This window comes from Rhinolophus sinicus, linkage group LG07, assembly GCF_036562045.2.
Source record: "Rhinolophus sinicus isolate RSC01 linkage group LG07, ASM3656204v1, whole genome shotgun sequence".
In the NCBI taxonomy this organism is placed as follows: Eukaryota; Metazoa; Chordata; class Mammalia; order Chiroptera; family Rhinolophidae; genus Rhinolophus; species Rhinolophus sinicus.
In genome coordinates, this window is record NC_133757.1 from 96,579,945 (window position 1) to 96,604,955 (window position 25,011).

At 37.4% G+C, this 25,011-nt stretch overlaps 1 protein-coding gene across 1 annotated transcript in view; it reads right to left on the reverse strand.

The window, feature by feature from the left end:
• HPGD (15-hydroxyprostaglandin dehydrogenase) overlaps positions 1-17,846 on the reverse strand; it is a 28,312-nt gene extending 10,466 nt beyond the window's left edge. The window contains exons 1-4 of the mRNA XM_019733237.2: positions 17,410-17,846; positions 16,963-17,086; positions 13,726-13,832; positions 6,875-6,971 (exon numbers count right to left, since the gene is read on the reverse strand). Coding sequence (XP_019588796.1) covers positions 6,875-6,971; positions 13,726-13,832; positions 16,963-17,086; positions 17,410-17,502 — 421 coding nt within the window. The 5' untranslated portion in view covers positions 17,503-17,846. The remainder of the gene's footprint in view (positions 1-6,874; positions 6,972-13,725; positions 13,833-16,962; positions 17,087-17,409) is intronic.
• Positions 17,847-25,011: the final 7,165 nt, after the last annotated feature.

Below are 25,011 nucleotides of genomic sequence, written 5' to 3' on the forward strand. Positions count from 1 at the left end.
TAGTCTCTCATAACTGCACATTTAGAAATAAAAAGAAAGACCAAGAGAAGGAGAAATTCTACCCACAAAAAAGAAATATTTTTTATAACCATTCAGGATAATAACACCAAATGGCCACCGACTAATGAAATAATTATAAAAAAAATTTAAAAGCCTAAAGATTACATAGATAATTATAGAACAAATAAGGAAGTCACTTAGAAAAATAAAACATAATTTCCATTTCCACATTAGTTCTTCCATCTTTAATGTCCTTTCTACCCATGTTTTACAAGAGATAAACTTAATCTCTACATCTCATTGATCAGGGGTGTCCAAACTTTTTTCAACATTTTTCACCGAGGGCCATATTCGGTAAAATGCACAAACAGCCGGGCCACTCACTCTAGGTGACGTACGGATTGCCTCACCTAGTTTATTTAAGTAAACTAAATATACTTTTGGAACTTGCTGCGGGCAAATGAAAAATGGATTGCAGGCCGCAGTTGGCCCACGGGCCATAGTTTGGACACCCCTGTCATAGATAATAAAAACCTCAAAAAGATTTTGTGCAAAAAACCAAAATTTGCTCAGACAGGGCAATTGTACTGAATCATCAAACATATTTTCTTTTAAATGGCTAGAAACCATGTAAAATAGACTATACAGAAGTGCTAAAGAAATTCAATTTAGGAAAATCAATTGAGAATCTAAGGATACTGACTGGTCTTTGTCTGACAAACTTGAGCTCAGCAGCTGTGCCAAAAAGCAGGCATCTGAATCCCTCACATTTTCTTTACAATCAAAAAAGAAACTGTCTACCCATCTTTCTGTGTTTAACCATCACTTCTCTAACATGAGGAAGAAAGGAGAACTACTGAGAATCTATGTCGTGCAGAGAGCTGACTAAAGTAACTGGTGAACTTCCTCCTCATGTGATTTTTTTCCACATAAGAAAACACTTTATCTGATGTTGCTTTCCCCTCAGTCTCATGTTTGCCATAAACAAATCATGTTTTAAAGTGTGACATGACATAAAAAAAGGCATAAGCTTTCATAAAACTACTACACATCTTCTATAATAAAAATCTTTCCAGAAAGGTAACTTTAAGAATTAACTTAGTTAATTCTCAGAAAGTTGCTCCTCTTGTTCCACCAAAACCCTTCCTAACACTCCAGTCACTGCCTATGCTGTGATCAAAGGAAACTGAGATGAGCTTCCCAGCCACTCAAAGAATATCCTATGTAAAACCAGAGACTAGCTCCTCAAAGTGTGGTCCAAGGACCAGCATTAGGACCCACTCCCAGACCTACTGTGTCAGAATCTGCATCTGAACAAAGTCCCTAGGTAATGTCTATGTTAAATTCTAGATTATTCATTTCCTAAGAGTCTTTTTTTCTTTTTCACCAAGGCTAGGGAACTCTAAATCTTTTATCCATCCCTCAAAAGGCCGATTTATAAATATTTAATCTTTCCTACTGATACCTTCTAGTCTGTGTCTTCTTAACAATTTCAAGCCATAAGACAACAAAAGAGACACCATGGAGAACTTTGCCAGTACTAAGCAAGAAAGATGGCTCACATTTTCATACTAGTTGGCCTCTGCCCAATTATGATCCAGACAATGTCGGTGCATCCATTCCATGACATACACTAAAATATAGCAAAATAAAATAGCTTTTATTATTACTTCTAATTCTCACTGCATTTTCCAAGTTAGGTAGCTTGTCTGAGATTAGCTGTTCAACTATAAATTGATGATTATTAAATTGACCTCTATTGTAGGGACTTGTAAAAGTTAAATGTAATACATATAACCAAGAGTTTATCACAATGCCTGGAACTTGGTAGATGCTATGTTAGGCTCCCTGCCTAATATCAAAAATAGTGATTTTTTTTTTTTTTTACTTTTGCCCTAGGTATGACAAAAGGTGATCAATATTTTTGGCCTGAAATTTCTGATCTGTGGTGACATTCCAGTCAAACTACTGCTCTTCAGGCCATGGGAGTCCTGATACCTTGCAACTCAATATCATGTTTCTGTTTAAATGGTCTATGCCATGCTAACTATTTAGTTCTGCCATATTGATATGAGGTACTGATACACACACACATACACACACACACTCTTGGAGTAGAAACTTTGCCTAATTACTTTTATATCCCCATTCCCTTTCTGTAAATGTTCAACATATGTTTGAGTAACTTGAATTTGTTAAAGTGATAACTTTAGCACTTCCAAACTAATTACATTATTTTACATAAAACTTACAGCTCAAATATGTATGTCACTGGGATGATATTTAAGATATGCTAAAAAAAATTCTATGCTGTTCCAGTATTTTCTTTGAGACTCTAATATTTTCAACTTAGAATAAATAAGGCTCTCATGGGATGTCTCACAAAATGCGACTGCGTGACTTGTCGTCTTAGAGGCACAAAGAATGCCCCCAGTGAACACCAAGACCTCAGTAGCTGAGTATGTAGGGAGGTGGAAGCAGGACTGGTGGACAGATTCCTTTTTTCTATGAAAACTACTTTGTCCTTCCCATTGTTTTCAGTAACTAAATATTTACGAAGCACACTTGACTCTCATGGGATGTTTTATGGGAACACAGCTGTTTAATTATGTACATTAAACCATGCTTCACTCTTTTCTGTTGTTCCTTCCAACTTTTTCTTTTTTTAATAGTTAAGGATGAATGTGACAAAATGAGTGCAGGTTTATATATTATATTTACAAATGAAAGTTTGCATAGAAGAGTCTATGTGGTTAACAATGATCAAAACAACTTCTGGGGCTCCGGACTGGAGCACACCCTTCCCTCCATATGCTGAGGAATCACTCTCCACATTAACTACTCCTCTGTTTGTTAAACTTATTAATTGCATTTGATACTCGGTCTGCGTCAGTGGCCATTACTCATTAACTTCTCTGCCCAAACCAGTGTGTCAAGGTTTTTACTATGACAGTGAAGGACTCCACTGAATCTATGCAAGAGATCGTAACATAAGGATACACTTGGGTTGCGTTGAATGTAACCCACAGCTATGCCTTTAATAGAGTGAGCAGCAGGGATAAAAGAGGAAAAATGTGTAAAGAAGGAGAGTTGGGAAAACACAAGGAAGCAAACATTGGAAATACTTTTCCTACACTTTTGTTCATTATACATCAATAAAGTTGGGGAAAATACTTTGACTCCGGAATGCCTCAAAGACTTTTTTTGGTTGACCTCTACCAACATGCTATGACTTCAAAGGTATGAAATTGTTGAAAGCATTTCTGAGGAAAGTGTGAAGATGGAGAGGTCCACATTTACCTTCTACTTTTACAAAACCCTTAATTTTGTCAAACTAATCTCATTATGGGAAGACTAATCTCATTTTGTCAAACTAATCTCATTATGCGTAAGTAGATAAAATACAAGCTAATATGGTTTAATGCTCTGAGATGAGGATACCTTAGTGAGAAAGCCCTGGGTGGACTGAGATATAGCAGGGGCTGTCCTGAGTGGCCAGTGGCAACAGGAAGCAGTATAAATGCACCAGGTGTGGGTGTGGAGGCTGGACATTAAGAAGGGAGGGTGCCTCCTTCATACTGATGAAGGCACCGAAGCAAGTAAAGCATAAAGATAAACTGTTTAATCATTATAAATAGAGTCACCCTGCCTGTCAGAAGGATTATCAAGAGGGAAAAACAGTTTGGAATGTTATGGTATTCATTAAACTGTAAAGGGTGCTAGAAAGGTAATTTAAAAACCAAAACAATCTTATCGTTGAATTTATATCCATTCATTATTTTATCTGCATGATTACAGAAAGGTCCACACATGGCTCTGAGATGGGTAAGAAGAGAATCAACACCCAGGGATGTGTAGTGTGATAAACCGAGCTCTTAGCCAGGAAAGCAAAGTGGACCTCTAATTGTAATCCTTAAATTGCTCTTCTCAATGGCGTGTTTTGACTTGTGACTTTGGTAAGCTCCTCAAATGTTTTCAGGGCTCTACTCTGTGTGTCAACTGGGGCAAAAGCTTAACATTTCATTGAACGTTTAGTAATGTAGTGTTAAGATTAAAGCAGTGCCCAGGAGGCCTGAAGGTACTAGCAAATTACACTGGCTTAATCAAGTTATAGGAATTCAGTGTCTTCTACTTCACAGGCTAACATAGACATGGATAGAGAGACAGATTAACAAACTCATAGATAGAAGAGATAGATAATCTGGTGGTTAAGACATAAGACGTTTTTATCAGGCTGTTTGTACTGTGAATTCCAACTCTACTGCTTGCTGTGTAAGCTTATGCAGATACTGATTTTTTTTCCTGCCATGGTTTCTTCATCTACAAAATGGAGATTATAGAATTTACTTCACAGGTTGTTGTATTAAATGAGACAGTGCATGCACAGTGTTTGAAATAGTATCATGTAAACAGTGGGTGCCCAATGAAAGTTAATTACACAGTTAAATATTTTTATTGGCTAAAAGACAGTACGACATTGCATTTCTCTATTCATGGTCTTTAGGGCGAGTAAGCTTCCTCCTCTTATGGTACAGAATCTCTCTCAGAGAGTCCTAAATTGATTCAACCCCGAGGCCTTCCAGCCTTCCGGAGATGAAATCACTGCCTCCAGTGACAGGGCAAAGGGCTCCCTGTACAGTTAGTGTTCGTGGTTCTCCAAGCTTTGCTCACCCTTTAGCTTTAGAGAGAGACTCCATGGAATGGAATCTCTTGATTACCTCCTCAAGTTTTTACATTTCTAGTTTTGATAAAATATTAAATATTTCTTGTCAATTCTCCCATCACTCATGTTTTGTTTCTTATGGTTTTATTTCAAAATCATGTAGATTTAGCCTTGACTATTTGTCTTCAGGGTTTTGGCCTCCCAGAATAAACGTTGGTCCTCTCTGGGGCTAACGAGCTTAAATATTGCCATGTTCTTACCATTGAATGTATCTTTAGAACGGAAATGTTATAATTTACAAGTTGATTATCCTGAAAAATTTACAGAATTAGGTCTATGGTAACTTTAGGGGTGCCATTCTGTCTTTCAGCAACTCACAAAGTGAGTCTATTTTTGAGAACTTATAAAGGAGATTTTGAAGTCTCCACTGGTATCAGGTTTACAGTGGTTTAAGGACCACCTGACAATGATTCCCAGAGGAATGAGAAAAAAGTCACAGGTACGTCCAAACCTGACTCCTCAGATACTCCTGGAGCTGAGAGATAGAGGACAAGGTGTGTGTGTGTGTGAGGTGGCGGGGGGGGGTGGGCGGGGGGCACCTATTCTGAAATGACCACGCTAACTGAAACCAACCAGATAATTTAAGAAAGTTGCACTATTTTGGGACATGAATAATTTAGAACTTGCTGTCACTATTGATCAGACTTTTACAACTTTATAATATCCCTAGAACTATTCAAGAACATTGAGTTTTTTTCTAACATGTTAAAAGTACAGCATCTGGCTAAGTTGCCCCAAAAGTTCCTGCCAAAAGTTTATAGTTACTATTGAGTAATACATTATCAGCTGATACTAAATCCTACTGCCTTGAAAGAAACAGTTTGGATTGCATGTTGTGGCAGAGATGATTAACTGTCCACTGAAGTCCATTCTTTCCTTAGGCACACACAACTAGGCTATATTTCCCAGACGCTCTTGTAGTTAGGTGAGCCCTGAAATTAAATTCTAGACTGGAACGTGAGCGGAAGTGAGGTTTGCATTACTGGAAGGAGGGATAAGAGAGCAGCTACGCCTCCTCAGTGTTCTCTTTCTCTTTCTCTTGGAGAGGTGTCCACCAATGCCACATGAAAGCTCCATGATGATGACAGCAGAGCTTCTGCCAGCCTCATTTTCCAAATGAATGCATACAGCAGAGGTTCCCTGTAATAAGAATCTTGCCCTGGGCTGATATATGAATGTGAAATAAGCTTGTGCTAATATGTAAGCCATTATGTGTTTAGATCTATTTATTATAGCACTTTAGCATTTGAAAGGTGGCAGAATAGGCCACCGCAAAATATGCTACTTTGGCCTAAGGATTATTTTGAGGTAGAAGCACTTGAAAAACAGCAGATGTGAGAAAAGCACTCTGACCTCCCATTTTCTTCCTGAAAGCAGGAGCTAAAACTCTAATGTAAAAGATGCCCTACCTATACCAGGAGGAAAGCAACATTCTTATCACCAGAGACCGGAGTCAAGGCTGAGAGAAATCTGTACAAACAGACCTCCTTAAAATAAAATAACTCTTATCTTCCTTTAGCCTCCCCGTATATATTAGTTGCTTTCCCACAACTGCTTCTCTTTGTTCAACCTAGTTTAGAAACACATAGGCCTAGCTACTTTTGGGGTCTTCATTTTCCTCTGGCGGTTCCCACATACATGTAAAACTCCATGCTTTTCTCCTGTTAATCTAGCTCATGTTGATTTAATTCTCAGGCCCAATCATAGACCCTAAGAGAGTAGAGGTAAAGTTTGGCCTCCCCACAGCACATCCCAACTACTACATGCCCCACACTTTACAATTACACGCTTTTACTAAAATCACCTAGGAGATCAGACACCTTATCTTCATTTTGTACTTTTACTTTGTCAAAGGTGCTTTCACATGTATTACTGCTTAGGAGTCTTAAAACAACTCTGAAAATATATATAAATGTTTTTTAAAATAGTACTGCTATAAGATAATGTACAAAGTCACAATTTAGAATAATAGAAATAAGCATATAGTTCAAACTTTTGACATTATGCAATAGAAAATTCCATAGAGCCATTAAAGATAAATCAAAAATTAAAGTTTCAATTCCAAACCCAAGTTGATAATACATATACTTTGAAGATTTGTGGCCCAAATTACCAGTAAGAAATTATTGTTAACATAGTAAGTGTTCTTACCTGCTAAAGATGACATATTGATAATGATGCCGCCTTCACCTCCATGTTGCTTACTCATGTAATCCAAACCAAGGTAGGTTCCACTGATAACAGAAACCTAATCCAGACACATGAATGGGAAAAGCAACATAACCATTAGACTCTGCCATATAACCACATGCCAGTGTTCTTATTGCTATCGCAGGCACCGAAGGAGACTTCTGCAAAAACTAGGCCTTTAAAAGGTTCTGAAATGGCTTTTTTCTAAAGCTAGTCATTGGACCTGGGTTCTCTTTTTTCTGCCTAACATTGTAGAACTTATCACATCTCTGCAAAACTTCACTCAGTTGCCCAATCTGAGATTTTATGATAAAGGCTGTATTCCCATAGTGTTTTGTCAACTTTAACTCAATTCTCACCATCTTTAAAAATTCTATATATTCTTTTTTCTTTTATAAATATTGGATACAAAATGTATTACTCTTCTTAGAAGCATATGTTTCTCATGTCTGGAGAGTCCACATTCATCTGCTCTGTTTAATTCTCTAAGATCTTGCAATATATAAATAGTTGATAGCCCTTAATTTCCTACGCAGTTTTTGCTTTTTTCCCTAATAAAAATTCTATTTTTCATTTGTATCTACTTCTTCCCCATGTGATACAGAGGAAGGTGATCTCCCAGCTTTAGTGTAGACACTGATTAATCTAATTCAGTCATGGAAAACCCATTCTCCTTGCCATTGATTGGTTTTTGGAACTGGCCATATGACTCATTTCCGGCCAGTGAGACCTGAGGAGGAGTCAGCTGGAGGTGGGGTCGGGGTTGGGGAAGGCAGGTGGAAGAGGATGCTGATGAGAAAATTTTCGTTACTCTTAAGAAAACCAGAAAGAAATGATGACATTACTCCTTTTTCATTGCTTTGTATGGATGCACTGACTGGGACAAACAGTGATATCGCTAGCATCCTTATGATGAAACCAACATGAAGAATGGCGGGTGGGAGAGATGAAAAGAAACTGGGTCCTGATGATGTCACTGAGCTGCAGTGTCAAGCAATCCTGACACCGCAATCCTATTGTGTGAGGTCACATAACTGTGCTACCCAGTTTGAATGGGAGATGTTCTGTTACTTGGACATAGAATCTCCAGTAATGTCTATCACTTAATTTTGTTCATCACTGCTTGCAATGTCCTTTTGATGGTTTACTCTGCTTCACTACTCATCTCTACATGTAAGCACCTTTTCTGTTTTATTCTAACATCGAAGAATTCACCAGTGCCAAAAACAACCTGTGATAAGAAACATATTTGAAACCCTTTTTTTGTGTGTGCCTTTTGGGTTTAAGAACTCCTCTCCCTTCCAACTCAGTTCTAAAAGGTGAAAATTTTCTGTGGACATCTTAAGTCCTCCTTTTTCCATTCTTTACAATACTGCAAAGAAAATAATACGATAGATAATGCGTGTGTAAATGAAGGCACATATTGGTGTTTACCTTCTTTTTATTTTAAAAAGTCCTTTGGGAGTTTCTTGACAAGCATTCAGCGTTGCCTCTCTACCTATAAGAGGAGTTCTAGAACATAAAGGTAAACTGAAGATTCTGTTCATTTAAGCCATGTGTCAGTTTGATATTAAGTAAGCTTAGGGAGAATGCGTAAAATCTCCACGTGATTCCTTTTAAAATGGAAACACAAAACATTAATGGTTTACGTAAGAAGGAAAAAATGTAGATGGCTGAAATTACTGAAGTCAGTTAAATGTTGTTAGTTTCTGCCCGGGTCTCCAGCATGTCTGGACAGAATTTCTGTTTACGCATATTGGTGCTACGCTTTTATTCTCAGGTATTTACAGCTTTGCTGACACCCCACTTTTGTGTTTTCGACATCTACAAGAGGCAGCTAGATAGAAAATCTGAGACTATGTAAACTTTATTTATTTATATTTTTAAAAAAGCAATATTTATTCCCAGATCTTTGGTGAAGGAAGACAAAGGATAATTTTCTCATCCATTATCAGGGTAAGAAGTGAGTAATTTTTCAAATGAAAATGTTCTTGGTATAAATCTACATGACAAGGTCTAATGCTTTCACTGTGCATAGATGATATTTTCACTGCTTTTCTTTTACTATAATAATGTCTTCCCTTTCCCAGATAATATATCAAAGAAATTATTAGGAAACAATTGTTAGGAATTGTTAGGAAATAAAATATTTTCTGTTAATATTCTAAGTATGTATTTTTGCCCTTTGGCAATGTCTCTATATCTTATAGTTTGAGTCATTATAATATCAAGCATCTAGGGAAAAAAAGAAAATGAAAATTATAGACATGTTCTAGCCACACACACAAAATAGCTGGACTCTATAGTATATTTTAATCCATTTTGTAAAGGAAGTTAAAATTTTATACTTAATTCTCAAAAAAATTCCTATGTCTATTTTTACATAGTGAGAATAAATAAAAATCCAGTTATTGACAAAATTATCTAATTAAAGCATGCTTTCTCAATATTTTTGGTTATGAAGAGACAATTTTTATATATAATACTTAAATTGTAATTGTGTTATATTCAAAATCTGAAATTATTTTTTTTCACTACAGCATTCTATAACTTAAAACCACTCTCATCAATTCCCCTATACTGGGAATAATTCTTCAGTAATACAGATAAATGGACAAATAGCTTACTTGTTTAACTCTTCTTATCAGGCATCATGTCTTCCTACATTTTTACATACACACATATATAACGTGTGTGCATGCTACTAAAATTTTCTAATCTGGCATTTCCCTTATCTCATCTCCCTCCACGCTGGGATTCCTTTTAGTTTATTTATGGATCTCATCCTACACTACAACTTCTTTTTTTTTTAATTCTGTCATTTAAATCATGAAACTTTGCCTTTCAGGTTCTTGTCTTTTCTCCAGCCCAGTTCTCAAGGAATATACTAATATAGATGACCATTTTTTTCTGAAATCCTTTTTCATCTTTTGTTTTTCATGTTCAGTCTTTTTAAATTTTTGCTTGTGTAGGGGGTAAATATTATGTCTTTGCCTTTGCAGAAGCTATTTATAATCTAGTAAATTCTGCCTAAGTACAATAGTTTAATTGGATCTTTAGATATTACAGAGTAACATTAACAAAAGTAGTTACTAATTTAATTTGTAATCAACATCTTGGGAACCAAGAAAAGGGAGCACATTGACAACAGCATTTCTATCCATTTCCTCGACTCTTCATTTAGAGGTAGAGCAGGGAAGAGGAAACTACCTCATATAGAAATGAGGTAGTGAGAATGAAGAAAGTGTAGGTTTTTATACTCAAGACGAGAAGTACAATTTATTGAGTGAATACTATGTAGTAGCACTGTGCTGGATGCTTCATACAAATTTATGTAAACTTAATCATCCTTAGAGGTTATCGTCATCCTTTCACAAACTGGGAAATTTAAGATCAGAGAAATACAACAGAAGTTCATGAATTCTAAATTCAGGACTAAAATCTACTTTTGACTAATTCTAAATGCATACCCTTTCCAAGTTCAAATCTTTTAATTCTGAAAAAAAAATCACCAGCAATAGCTATCTATTTTGTTTAATTTTTATTGAATATACTAAAGAATTCAATATATGTTATTATATGTCCAAATTAGATTGTAAATCCTACTTGGATGGGGATGAATTATTTAGGTTTACTAAAGCTTCAAAACGTAAAATCAGTACATTACTGAATGTCCTTATCAATATTCAAAGTTAAATCTACCTTGTCCAATTGCCAGAGTAACCTTTGATAGTTACACAAAGACTTCTTTCTGAACATTCCCAGTGAACTCTGAGCTGCTATAATAAGGCTGGTGTGGTTGGCTTCCGGACTAAGGAGGAAGTACAGAATAACTTAATGGAAACAAAAGACTGGGAAGAGGTTTAATGTATCTGTTGTGTGGGAGGAGTGGTGAGATCAAAAAATAAGGAAGGGATAAATTTAGTAAGGAGTAAAAGTGGAAGGATAGATAATACTGTTTAGCAATGCTGATGTAATAAGAAATCATCCCAACATGCATTAAAACACAAAATTGAATATCCATTGTAGGTGAAACATCAAAGAATGGCAGTTTACCCAATAAATATTAATTGAACATCTACTCTGTACACAAAACAATAATTTTCTGTCTTAAAAGAGCTTATATAGCATACTAGCAAAATTACACATATATAAAAATAATTCTATAAAATAATAATTCTAAAAAAATTGAAAAATAGGTACATCCTATAAGAATGGTATAAAGATGTATGAGATTTCAGAAGAGGGAGAGATATGTAGTGGGGTCCTTTAACAAAGTGGCTACTCTCTGACATGGACAGGAACATGGAAAAATGTGCAAAAGTACACACAGGATTTTATAAGGAGGCCAATTACATTCAGAGCAGAATCTAAAAATATTATTGTACAAACCACACACAAATATTTGCATTATACTAACAGAGATAATCAAGTTGGAAAGACAATGATTGGTCATATTCTAATCTACCCTTGCAATGGGTGTCCTAGGTAGGAGGTGAAGTAACACGATGTTTTAAAGTTACAAACATGGGGAACAAAGGTTATATCTTTTTCTATGTAAATTAAATAAATGTTATCAGTCCCTAGAGTTAGACTAAGGAGTGGCCTATATTAGCAGAGTCCAAAGAAAAATAAAGGCCAGCTAAATTTCAATGAGGAAGGATCCAGGAGAGTGAATTGTAATCAAAGGGGTCAAATAACATTCCACTGGTCTTCAGATTTTTCTACTTTCAGACAATGTAGGAAGTTCCCAGGTTGGAGCAGATGTTTATTCACCTAGGCTATATTCAAGCAAACATACTCTCTTAGCTGGATGAAGACAGATAATTCGAATTCTATAATCTTTTCATTTTTTTCACGTTTCTTATATTAACTCGTTTCACACTGTTTTCTGACATCTGACTTCTCAGAGAAAAGACCCAGTAGGTGTCTGTTACGAATGCATTGTATATAGTGGCCTCTATTTATAAATGTGACCTTTATCTGTAGATACGTATTCATGATAAAACTATTAAAAATATCAGTAGTGATGCTAAAGGGAGAAAGCTGCTGCATGATTTGTGCTTTTTCACTAGGATAGCCTGATTCAAAAAATGTGTCACTAGGTGGTTTTGGAGAGTGGAATAAGTTTATAAAAATATATTCTTAAAAATTCCTGAAGCTCCCAATTGGTTGTATATTCAATTTTTTTTTTAATCTGACAACCAAAGGACTTAATGAAATATGGTTCATAAGTCAGGGTAACCACCAAAGGTTAAATAAATAATACTGTTTTCTTACCAGCAGAAGAAAATTAAAGCTATCCAATGGAATGCAAGAAAGAAACAGAAAAAGAAAGAAAACTTAGTAAATATAAAATGTGAAGTAAAGTGGAAGAAATAAATCCTAATAGAAGCGTAAAAGTAAATATAAGTGGCTTAAATTCACAAATATAAAAAGCAGATGTTCCCAAATGGGATTTATAAAATGAGATCTCATACTATACTGTCAGTAAAAGACAAAGCTGACATAAAACGTTACTTATATTTTCAACATAATGTAATAGAAAAAAGATTTGCCTAGGTAAATGTGAACCAAAAGAAAACATCAGCATTGATTTTACATATGGAAATACAGAATGGATCAAAACATCACATGTTGCAAAAGGGGATACAACTTAAAAACCAAATCAAAAATCAATAAATTATAATCACTAGCAATTTATGCTCCAAATACTATAAGTTTATAATATAGAATCCAAACTGACAGAATTACTGAAAAAGGTAGGCAAATTAAAATTAACATTTGTCATTTGAGAAATGATTACATTCTGTTCAAAAAATGATATATCAGGAGAGAAAAGTCAGTAAAAGAATAATTGAAACTCAAACCAAATAGGAATATTGTAAGAAAAGAAAATTATAAGCTACTGTCATTTAAAAGCAAAGAGACACAAATACAAAATTAAATTAGGTATAAATAAGCAAATTAAATGGTGTATTAAAAAATATATCTCGATAAAGTATGATTAAGCCAAGAGATATAGGTATGGTTCACAGTCAGAAATTTTTCATTTTAGTTCACTTACATTACTAGCCTAAAGTAGAAGAAAATCATAGAATTGTCTTAACTCAGGAAAAGCAGTTATCAGGTTTCTTTAAACATTCTCTCTCTCTCTCTCTCTCTCTCTCTCTCTCTCTCTCTCTCTCTGACTTTCAGGACAAAAATCTTAATAACTGCAGAGTTCAAAAGTCATTTTAGTCTTGGTTTGTTATCTTCCTGGAATTAAGTTAAGATTTATTTTTTAAATAAATTAGGCCAGGGTTAGCAATCTTTTGAGAATGATAAATATTTTATGTGTTACACATTATAGGATCTCTAACACAATTATTCAATTCCACTGTTGTAGCATAAAAGTAGCCAGAGACAATGTGTAAATGTCACATGCTGTCATCCTTTTTACACTTCTTTTTACTTTTCTTCAACCATTTAAATATCTAAACCCATTTTTAGCTTGTGGATGATATAAAACCAGATGGCAGGCTAGTGTGTCCTGTGGGCGATACTTTGCCAACTCCTAAGTTATGTAATAAACCATGTTCTTTTTCATATTTCCTTTTAATATTTTAAGACAGATTTATTTTCATAATTGAACGTCTCAAATGTCTTGCTATTTGTAAAAGGAAATGCTTTTTTTCCTAGTTGTCTGTAACTTCTCTCTTCCTATATTACAAGTCATTGTATTGTTTCCATGAATATAAGAACTGTTTTTCCTTTAAAAATATCACATTATTAAGCCATTTTAGGCAAAAAGCATGGCTAAGATAGCTTACCAAATTAATTTGCAGCGTTTTTTCCCAGTTTTTCTCATTATTCACTCCAGCATTATTGACCAAAATGTCCAGTCTTCCAAAGTGGTCTACAACTTTTCTGAAAGTATCTAGTTAAAAAAAGAGATATTACAGATATGTTCTTATTTCCATGTATACATTTAAGTCCTATCTTATGCCATGAAATCAATTTTTATGTATCCACTGTGATAGTGAAAATTACACTCTTAGAGTATCACTTAATGCCTTGCTCCTCAAAGTATGGTTTGTGAGTGAGTAACATCAACCAACAGTACCTGGGAACTTGTTAGAAAGTCAGAATTTGTGGCTACCACAGACCTACTGAATCAGAATCTTAACTTGAGTAAGATCTACAGATGATTTGTATGCACCTTACAGTTCTTCAAGCAGTGATATCATGGAATACATTTTAGAGAACTGACCTGCCTAAGCTAAGAGCTCTTGGAAGTCAGTTGGGCAGCCAGCATCTCTCTAAGAAGTTACTGAAGCTCTGTGGTTTAGACTATGACAAATATCCTTTTCTTAATGTCATATTATCTTCATAAAGTGTTATATTAAACACAAGTCTTCTTGTGTTTTCAGATCCATTATGGTCACTTCCGGGAGTTTTGCTATCCTAGTAAGTAAAATCAACTTTTTATTCAGTTGATTTTATTTGATCACTGTAACTTTAATGTTTACTATTTCATCATTTTTTCTTTCTATTATTACTACTTGGTATTACTAGTTTGCAAAGATTCAAAGGCCTGAAGGTCACTCATTTCATTGTCCAACCACATATCCAGTCCTGGCAAACTGTCCTAAGGCAGTTCATGATAGGCTTTTTACTACCTTTGTATTGAGAAACACATTATTTCTCAAAGTTGACTTTTACATAGTTCTATTAATTTAAATTGTCTCCCTGGGCCTTTTACTATTGATTTTAGTTCTATTACTTGAGGCTATCGATAACCATTGTTAGTGCTCTTCCAAATGACAGATATGTGTTCTCTGGTCTTGGGGCCAACATGTGAATTCCTTGAAAAAAGTACATTCACACAAACTTTACTTTGATTGAAATAAAATCATAGAATTTTTAACCACAACCAGACATACTGAGGAGGGCATGGATTAATCAGTTCCCAAATAGATAAAATATTATGCAAGTTAATTGACAAAAATAGTGGCAAGATTTTCTAATATGTGCCCTTTACACTACCCTTTACCATAATGGAATGGAAAACAACAAAATAAATACCGTTTCACAGAATTTTTTAAATGCGTCTGAAGATCTCAAACTGATTCCAGAAAAGGTTCTCCAATGGAAAACATCTAAGGAATACTTTTTTCTTTTTCTTTCCTTCTTTCCCAAGAATGCCCTACTCTTCAGAACTCTACATTCACATTATAGGAAATTAGGTTGTTAAATATGTATATCTAATTGCTTCTTTAATTTTCTTTCCTCATTTTGATCTCTACTGCATTCCTTAGATTCTTCTCTTAGCAATGTATAATACATCATCTTCTTTCTGACCTACCACTGAATTTGGGGCTCAAGCAATTTACAATCTAGCTCTTGCTGACATGTATCTGTGGGACTCTTTATAATTGAGCTAAACCCTCCATGTTGCACTTTTTTCATTTGTAAAATGAGTTATGTCTTGGTCATCTCCAAGAACATTTTTACCTCTGGATTTTTATGATTTCAATGCAGTCTCCCTTGGTCACAGTCTAAACCGTTTCAAATGTTGTAGTCAGCATTAAATTCTGAAATTGGAAGAGTCAATGCCATGTTTTCCTCAAGTGCAAATAAGTGCTGATTTCCAGACAACATGTGGATTTCTCATGACCACATGCCTTTCCCTGGCCACTCATTATGTATCTGAGTGTCCTCCTCCACAATCACTTATCCTTAAGGAATGTGTTTACAGTCAAGGTACTAATTTTAAATACAGAAAAGCAAAACAATTAAGGTTAAATGTCACATGTGAAACTACATAAATTCAGACAGAAATAGCTTCCAGATGATCTATACTGTTTCCTATTCCATCAGCATGGAAACTGAGATTTGACATGCCTCTGTTCTGGATCCAAGATATCACATGCAACCAACAAAACTTTATCCTCTGGTGAAATATATTCCACCAGCATTGTCTACAAATCTCGTCTACTCATGCTTGTAATCCATGTTATAGATCTTTATTAGCATTTCCAGATTCTAATTAAGTATCTTCCTTTAAAGCAATTTTCCTTAACTGTAGGGGAACATTCCCTTCTTAATATGCCGCTTCATTTTCAGTCATCACATAATATCCCAACATTGTCAAAGAAAGTCATACTTCCCTGTCCCTTTAAGACCAGGAGTACTAGAATGATTTTTATGGAAGTTTTTTTTTTTTTTTTTTTTTGCTTAAATATGTACTTAACAATTACTCAGTCTTTCAATAAAACTTTGTGAAGTATTTGTACAAATATTTTCTTTTTCTATTTTTACCTCGGAAAAAAAATGTATTTTTTCATGTAAATCTATTGGGCCTCTATATGACCAAATCTGTTTATTGTGTACACCGATACTGTCCCTGATATTTCACAAGTAGATTGTTCTATTTTAAGTGAGTAGACGGAAACAGGAAAGCATTGAGGAAAGTCTGATAGAAACTTTTCTTCTGCCATTCTAACACTACCGTACAGCTACTATTACGTTTAAAGTGGGGGAAAAACCAAAGAGAACATCTGGTTCAAAGCACCTCGCACGTCTGTGATGATGAACTTAATCCTGCATTCTCCTACGTTTAAAAGAGAAAGGCTGCCACATTTCATTGTAACTGGACTCGGTGTCTTCCAGCTTTCTGGGAGAAGTTGTTTGTCACAGTCCCTTAGCCTACATTTAACTTTCCAAGTTCCAGCTGCAATTTCAATCATTTAATAATTACTGTAGCAGCACTGTCTTTGAATACCCAAAGGAATTTTGATTACATTATGCGCTGCCAAATGACTGAAAAAAAAAAAGGGTTTCTCAAGCAGACTTGGGTTTTCCCCCCGCTTTGTTTTTGTGGTTATTGGGATGTCAGTAGGAAACATAACACTCCAAGCTATATCTTGGAGCTTAGAGGTAGCTGCTCTCCAGGAGCAGGCCCGACCGCCTGCCCCAGGGTGGCTCTCTGACTCCGGGCTGCTTCAGATTATTGCTTGTTGAAGGCTGTTGCGTGCTCCGCGTTGATAGATGGATCCCCCTCTTACCTCTCAGTCGTTCCTGGTCAGCTACATCACACTGTATGAATAGAGTCTTCTGAGGTTCAAACTGCTCATCCAGGGCAGCTTTACACTTCATACCTGCTTCCAGATTCCAATCTACCAGCGCTACCTGTAAATAGAGGAGAGGAGTCCACGTCCTGCGCAGCTCGTGAAACAGACACACGGACGAACAGTAAATAAACCACAGGACTCTCCTCTTTGGGACCTGACATTCGGCAGTTAAAGTTCAGGTTCTCTCCCAGTCACTTCTGAGATCTGCTCAAGAGCATCAGCCTCAGCAGCTTTTGGAAGTGGCAAGGTGGGCACTTGGGGGGCAGCCTCCCTGTCTTCCCGGGGACCCCTGGGTTTTGGCGCGGGGGGACAGGGTGCGCGGGGAGAGCGGCGAGTCTCCCGGTGAGCAGACAAGTTTCCGCGGCCGGGCGCCGCTCTTACCTTGGCGCCTTTGTGCAGCAGCGCCTCTGCAACGGCTCTGCCGATGCCCTGCGCTGCGCCGGTCACCAGAGCCACTTTGCCGTTCACGTGCATGATGTGGCCGCAGCTCGGGCGGTGGGCGAGCTCGGTGTCTCCGCGCCGCCGCAGCTTTTATGTGCCCCTGCGCGCGCGTGCACCCCGGCTGGGCGCTCTCCAGCGAGTGGGCGGGGATGAAACTGTCAAGCCAACGCCGGGACACCCAAGGCTGTGTCACCTGGTCTGAGCGCTCCCAGGAGCCAAGCTGCGCGATCTTTGCCTTCCTGACTCTCAGCCAATCCAGGTCACAGCCTCGGTCAACCTTCTGGCGGTGAACTGATAGAAAAACCAGAAAGGTTCTTTCTAAAAGAGATTTCCCTTCAGTGCGCTGAAGACCACCCAGATAAAAGGAAGGCAGAGGAGAGGCTTGGGAGCTTGGTTTCCGCCTCCTGACTCCAAGTCCCCTCCTACCCCCGCCACCCTCCCCCCCAAACAAAAACAAGCAAACAAAGCAAAATTTTAGGGATGTTGCTCTTTTGTGTCAATTTAAGTTATTGTCTGAATTCCAATCTCATGGCCATTGGGGTGGAGATGAGGGAGCAGAGATAACCAACACCAGTTTTTGTTTTTGTTTTTACTTAGTTGTGTTTTTGACAAACTTGTACAGCTTTTGGAAATGAGAAGTGAACTGTGCTCTGACCAGAAACCTGGAATCTTATTTCAAGGCTGGGACTTTGGGAATCGTGACGGCACTTCTGTTTCAGATCAATATCAATTGTGTTTCATCTTGAGACTGCTCCGCAAGAACTGTCATCATTGACTTGCACAGCACTTCCAGATCGCTGTTAGCCTGGTGAATTCTTGGCTCAATGGAATCTTTGCTAGTTGAATCATACTAGCTTTGGAGGCTTGAAGTGTGGAACAGAGGTTCCCTAACCTCCAGGAACTTGAGTACAGCTGTGTGCTGAGATGCATTCAGCTGGGGCTATTTCGCTGACCTCGTCACTTTATTTTGTCTTTTTTCATGTTATCACCCACAGGCTTCGATTTTATTTCTGTAAACTTAATACCTGTTGGCATTTGTTTCCAGGAACAAAGAAATCTAAGCACTTGGGGAAATGAACTTTGTGTACTTCTTTGCTGCTTAGCGGACAGAGAGGGGTGATTGGCTCAGCAGGGAAGGCATGTTTGGGGAGGCTGTGTAACATATATGTTGGCAGTAAGCCACTGAAGCAGGTCCTCAAAGTTGATTTGAAATTGAGTCTCGAAAAAAATATTGAGAAATTAAGACAAGAAGAGAGAGATTAATATTTTATCATGATCATTAAAATTGCAATGTGAAGAGTAAGTTGAGGTATTATATTGAAAGAGACTAGCAGAGGACCAAACAAAAAAGGGGGTGGGGACAAAAGTCCAACACCTCTAGTGGCAAGCACAGAACATAGAAGAAAAGGAACCATTTATTTATCAGGAAAGAACTTACACAAGAGACAGAAGGAACCACTAAAGTTGCTACTGTAGGTAGAAGTTAGAAAATGTAGGCAGCGAAGTAGGAGGGGTTGGAGGGGGTCCATGGTGCCTACAGAAAAAGCTCAGAAATAGCTTTGATTAACTGCCTCCAGCCACTGTATCTGTTTTTACAACAGATGACAAGAGGTGGTCTGGAGCAAGATTAGGATCTGAGTGAACAGACCTCCACCCAACTTAGGAGGTCACGTCCTCCCGTGGAAGAGCATGCACCACCTTTTCCTGCCAAGTCAATCTGTAACTCCCTCACCCTACCCACCAAACTACAAATCCTGGACAAGAGGACCAGGAGCCTATGTCTCTCTCACACTTTGGCTAGGCCTGTTTTCTTCCCTGAGACCATATCACTAATAAACCCTGTTTGCATACTCATCAGCTTGCTGACCTTTGATTCTTAACTGCATGGGCAAGAAGAACGGAGACTTCCACAACAGAGTGACCCTGAAGCATGCTGGGAGAGCAAAGCGTTGCACCACATATGGGGAAAAACAGTTTCAAGAAGAAAGGAGTGGTAAATGCTGCCAAGTACTCTGATGAGCACAAGGGAAAGAAGGATGGAAAAAAAATGCTTTGAATTGTTCAGGGCAATAATTAGCAGTAAGTTTAGAAGGCACATTAAATACTAGTTCTAACTAATTATTCTTGATGATTAATAAATAATACCTGTGCGATAGAGAAAAATTTGAGAAACAGTTTTGTTTTCTGTGGGGTTTTTTGTTTTTTTGTTTGTTTGTTTTGCTTTTGTTTTACTTTTAGCACATAGGAAAGACTGGAATCTAAGTCATCGTTAGTACCTTTTAATCCTTTTCTTCTCAGTTTCTACTGCCACTGCCTTTGTTTAGACCCTTATACTTTCTGCTGGGATAGTAACAGCAGTTAGCCTTCTGAATAACGTCTTTGCTCCCAAAATTGTCAACTCCAATTAAATTTCCACAGTCCTCCCACTATGTTCTAAAATAGATCTAATGATTTTTAAAATCCTTAAAATAGTTAAACTCCAGGGCATTGCCTAGGAGGCACTCCATGCCCCAGATCTTCATTGTAGCCCTTCTTTGCACTCTAAGAAGCTTTGTCTGTTAAAACCTACCCCACTCTCTCAGCCTCAGGCCTGTGACTTACAAAATCTGCTCACCTGACTGTCCTTCCCCTCCCACTTTCTTCACTCATCTTCCAACTCAGCTGTGAAAACTTAACTGTGTGTACACCGATCACATTATTGTAATTACCTCACTATCTCCGAGTGTCTCAAAGAGAGCTGTGTCTTTACCGCTGGATGTCACCAGCATCCAGCGCAGGGTCATGCAAAGTATGTGCTTGTACATGTTGAATAAAGGACAGATAAATATGAGATATGTGTTCAAGAGAAGTTGGAAAACTTAAACTGGATGGTGGGATGTCCCATATACCATGATTACCTTTTAACACGACTTAAAAATAAAATTGGGAAAAAAAAAACATTGGTATGGTATTTTTGAAGAAGAATATTTTGATATTTTATATTTTACGTTAAATGTACATACTGGCTTAAAGATATCTACAGGACATGATGTATCGTATATTCTAAAACGGAAAAGCACTCTTTACCCAGTAAACACATCCCTGCCTATTCCTGAGAGCTTTGCTATGTATTTCTCAGCTTCTATGTTCATAACATTATTGAGTTTTATTTACATTAGCTATATATTTCTATTGTCAATGTGATTTGTGTCATTAAAAGTAGGATTCTTAGCTAAAACTAAGTGAAATCTGAAATAAACAATCATTCGTACAATTTTGTGAAAGCACTCCTATTCACAGGTTATATTTTATTTAGTTGTTTAAAGTTCTTTTAAAATGAAAATTAACAAAATGATGCAAAATTAAATAACAGTAAAATTAAAAGGGATGATTTTTTTCCTTCACACAGTGGCAGGTCCCGGGCATTGAACATTTACTGAGGCAGACACCCTGTAGAGGGGAAAAGCACTGCCCCTGGAAGCAGATTGTCCAGGTCTGAATGCAGCCACACCACCTCCAAGCTTTGTGACCTTGAGCACATTATTTAACTTCCCTGAATCTCAGCTTCCTCATCAGGAAAATGAGGATGATAATAGTACCTATTTCATAAAGTTGTTGTGAAGACTATACTGAGTTAAATAAATACAGTGCTTAGATCAGTGCCTGGCACATAGCAAATGTTATGTAAATGCTATTATCACTAAGCACTATGCATGTATAATTGCATTTATTATTCACAACCAAACTGTGAGGTAGTTATTATTGTGGTCATTTTACAGATGAGGCAAACCGGTTTGGGGAGGTTAGGGAATTGGGCCAAGGTCACTAACATAGAATACTGAAGGAGGTGACTTTGACTCAGGGTATGACTGACTCCTGAGTGGCACTTCTTCTTTTTTTAAATTAAACCTTTTATTTTGAGATCATTGTAGCTGAGCAGTACTTTTAGCCATGATTAAATAGTAATTTCTTTAAGAAATACAAGTCAAAAATAGGTTCAAATCAGAATTTCTTGATCGAATACAGAGAGTGTCAAAAAAAAATGTGTACACATTTTAAGAAAGGAAAACTCTATTAAAATTGTAATACTCGATATATACTGATAACAAAAGGTGAATACAAGTCACATTTGACTTCTGCAATTACAAGAGGTGCTCAGAGTGGTTACCATCAGCGTCCAGACACTTCTGATTACAGCGAACTACTGCTTGAGCAATGTTTTGACCAGAGTCCACTTGTAGACACTTTTTTGGCACCCCCAGTATATTTTCACACACACTAGTCTTAGTTGGCTCAGTTCTGACCTGCTAAGTCAGGCCAATCTTAACTCGATTGTCTTTCATTCTGTGCCCAGGAAAGAGCACAGATATCCCAAGGTGCAGCTAATCACAGGCCCCAGCTCGGACACGGGTCAGTCACCTGATAGGTATAAGCTTATTTACTTTTGAAATGATCACATATAAATCAATACTGAAATGACTTTTTTTCTTTACTTAAACCCAAAGCCCTGCTGAAATAAGGCAGTTTCTGTTAGTATTGGTGTCTAGGGTTCCTGTCTTTGCTTTGCCTCCACAAACTGCAATAAAGGAGCTATTTTCTATTATCTACTATGTTCTTGTTCCTTTGTGTGTTATCTCATGTAATTGTTTTACCAACTCTGAAAGGTAGATATTATTATTCTTGTTTTTACAGATGAAGAAACTGAGGCTCATGGAAGACAAATGACCTATCCCAACACTCTGACACTCTGAATTTTAAAACAAACCTGGGTTCAAACCCAAGTCATGTGGCTCCAAAGCTTTTGTTGTTTCTGCCACACTCGGCTGTCTTAGACAGAAGTATGTTTAAGTGCAGTCTCTTCTTTGCTAATTGTATGCTCTAGGTCTGGTTAATCAACCAGACCAAGTGCTAAGTTTCCTGAGCTGTTTGTGGTCCTAAGTTTCCTGAGCTACTAAGTGGAGAATAATTTGATATGTCATGAAGCACCCAGTATAGTACCTGGCACATATTTGGTGATCGATAAATTATTGGGTTATCCCTTAATGTTCATATTTATTTCTGGATTTAGAGATAAAGACTTAGTAAACAATGGAAAAATAATGATAATAAGGATAGATTTTCAGCTCCAGAATTCAGGTGACATATTCTAACTTTTAATAGTGTATTAGTCTGCTAGGGCTGTTGTAACACAATACCACAGACTCCGGTGTAAACAACAGAAATTTATTTTTCATGCTTCTGGAGGCTTGAAGTCCAAGATCAAGTGTTGGCAAGGCTGGTTTCTTCTGAGGCCTCTCTTCTTGGCTGGCAGATGGTTGCCTTCTAGCTGTGTCCTCACATGGATTTTCCTGTGCACACCACCCCCTGGTGTCTTCCTGCCTGTTCTAATTTCCTCTTTTTATAAGGATACTAGTTAGATTGGATTAGGCCCACCCTAACAGCCTCAATTTAACTTAATCACCTCTTTAAAGGCCTTATCTCCAAATACAGTCATATTCTGGGGGGGGCGGGGTTAGTGTGGGGGGGAAGGGCAGGATTAGGCCTCTAATATGAATTTTTTTTTGGAGGGGGATGAGGAGCGCAATTCATCTCACAACAAATAAGTTTCCCAATTTGGAAATGGAAGCTGTTTATTGACTAAACTATAACAGGGAACCTTATAAATGCTGATAAAAGTGAACTGACATCTTAAGATGCTTAACCATAGAGCTGGGAGGACTACAGGGGAAGCTGAGCCCCTTGTTAACTCTCTAGTCCTGACTTCCTGTTAAAAGTTAGTGGTAACTTTCAGGGGAGGGAAGCTAATAAATAGAATAGCTATCTTGGAATTGGGACTTTTCTTCTTCTTCACCTGGGTGGCCGGTTGGAGTGCCAGTCGGAAGTGTGCATTTGCACACTCCTGGGGTGATCTCGTCTCTTTTTTCTTTTCCCGAATAAACTGTTCTTTTGGTGGATTTTCTGGAGAGTTATTTTTGCTGGTCGACAATGTATTAAGGATTGAGTCAGTCTTGTGAACTGTAAATGACAAGGCATCACATACTCCTGTGAATAGTAAGAACTGGAAGGCAAGGGAAAGGAGGAAAGAATTGAATGGTCAGGCTTGCAGCTGCCACATGGTCATGTGGAAGTGCTCTGTGACAGGGGGTAGAGAAAAACAAATTTCTCTCCTGGAGGTGGCCTGAGGATTGAGGAAGAGGAACCTCTGAATAATTGCTACACCCTGTGTTGTGTTCTAATATTGGCTGGCATCAATTGTGAACAACTGCTCTAAAGTAACTTCTACTTCACTTGTTAAGCATATATAATTTGTACAATGTATTCAACAAATGTTTCTTAAGTACCAAAAATATATCCTGCACTAGCACATGAAGACATGCAGTAAATAAAACAAATGGTTCCACCCCAATGGAGCTTGTAACTAAGCTGGCTGGAGAGGTAGACGGTAATTTGGACACAGGCAGGTGGATGGAAGCACATGTCAGAAAGACTGAACAGTGAGGTGGGGTGAGGCGAGATAAGGCTCTTATAGGAAGTACTGTGACTTCTGAAACTTGACAGATGTTTAGGAGTCATCCAGAGAGGAAGAGAAAGGGTAGTGCAAACTTTCAGAAGCCCATTGCCTAAACTTTGAAGAGACATTTTAAATACATGATTTTCCATCTTTCATAACTTCTCAGAGTTTTTAAGGTAGTCAATTTAATAACCCTTATACTGTGTTTCCCCCAAAATAAGACCAGTCTTATATTTATTTTTGCTCCAAAAAATGCATTAGGGCGTATTTTCAGGGGATGTCTTATTTTTTCACGTACAACAATATACATTTATTAAAATACAGTCATGTCATCTTCTTCTGGAATATTGTCATAACGTACTAAATGTGTCCGTCTGGCTGACGATCTTAACTGGGGCTTATTTTCAGGGCAGGTCTTATTTTCAGGGAAACACAGCAAATTAAGATTGAAAAACATGAATCAGCAAATCTATTTTTGGTTCTGAGAGTTAGAATACATAACTGAAAAACAGATTCAGAAACTTCTAGAATCTGTGACTTGGATGTCAGGAGAATTTGCCCTAGAGTAGGCTGATGTGATTGAGTTATGTGGGCATTTGCAGATAAAATCTTTAGTTTCCTTATCTGTAACATTACTGCTTGGGTAAATAGGAGAGCCCAAATATCTAGCTGATTGTCCTCCCTTTTCCAAGCCCCTGCCTCTCCTCTGCTCTCCTCTCCTCTCCTCTCTTCTCTCCTCTCTTTCTCTCTCTCTCCCCTCACCCCCATACTCTTTCTAAGCCATGCTTGGAATTCCTTGCAAATAGGAAACAAAGAATAAGAATAGGATGGGGAAGAACTACCTGTTCTGGGAGATTTCTAGAAGCTATATCCACGTTCCCAGGGAGTACATTTTGTGCTCTACAGCTATCTTCCTGAAGAAAGCTAACAGGATTTATGGGTACTGAAAGTTACCCAGAAACTGAAAGTTAAGCAGAAACTGAAAGTTGCCCATAATGCCTAGTGTATTATGGTGTTCAGGGTTACAGGGGCTTGATATGGTTAAATAAATG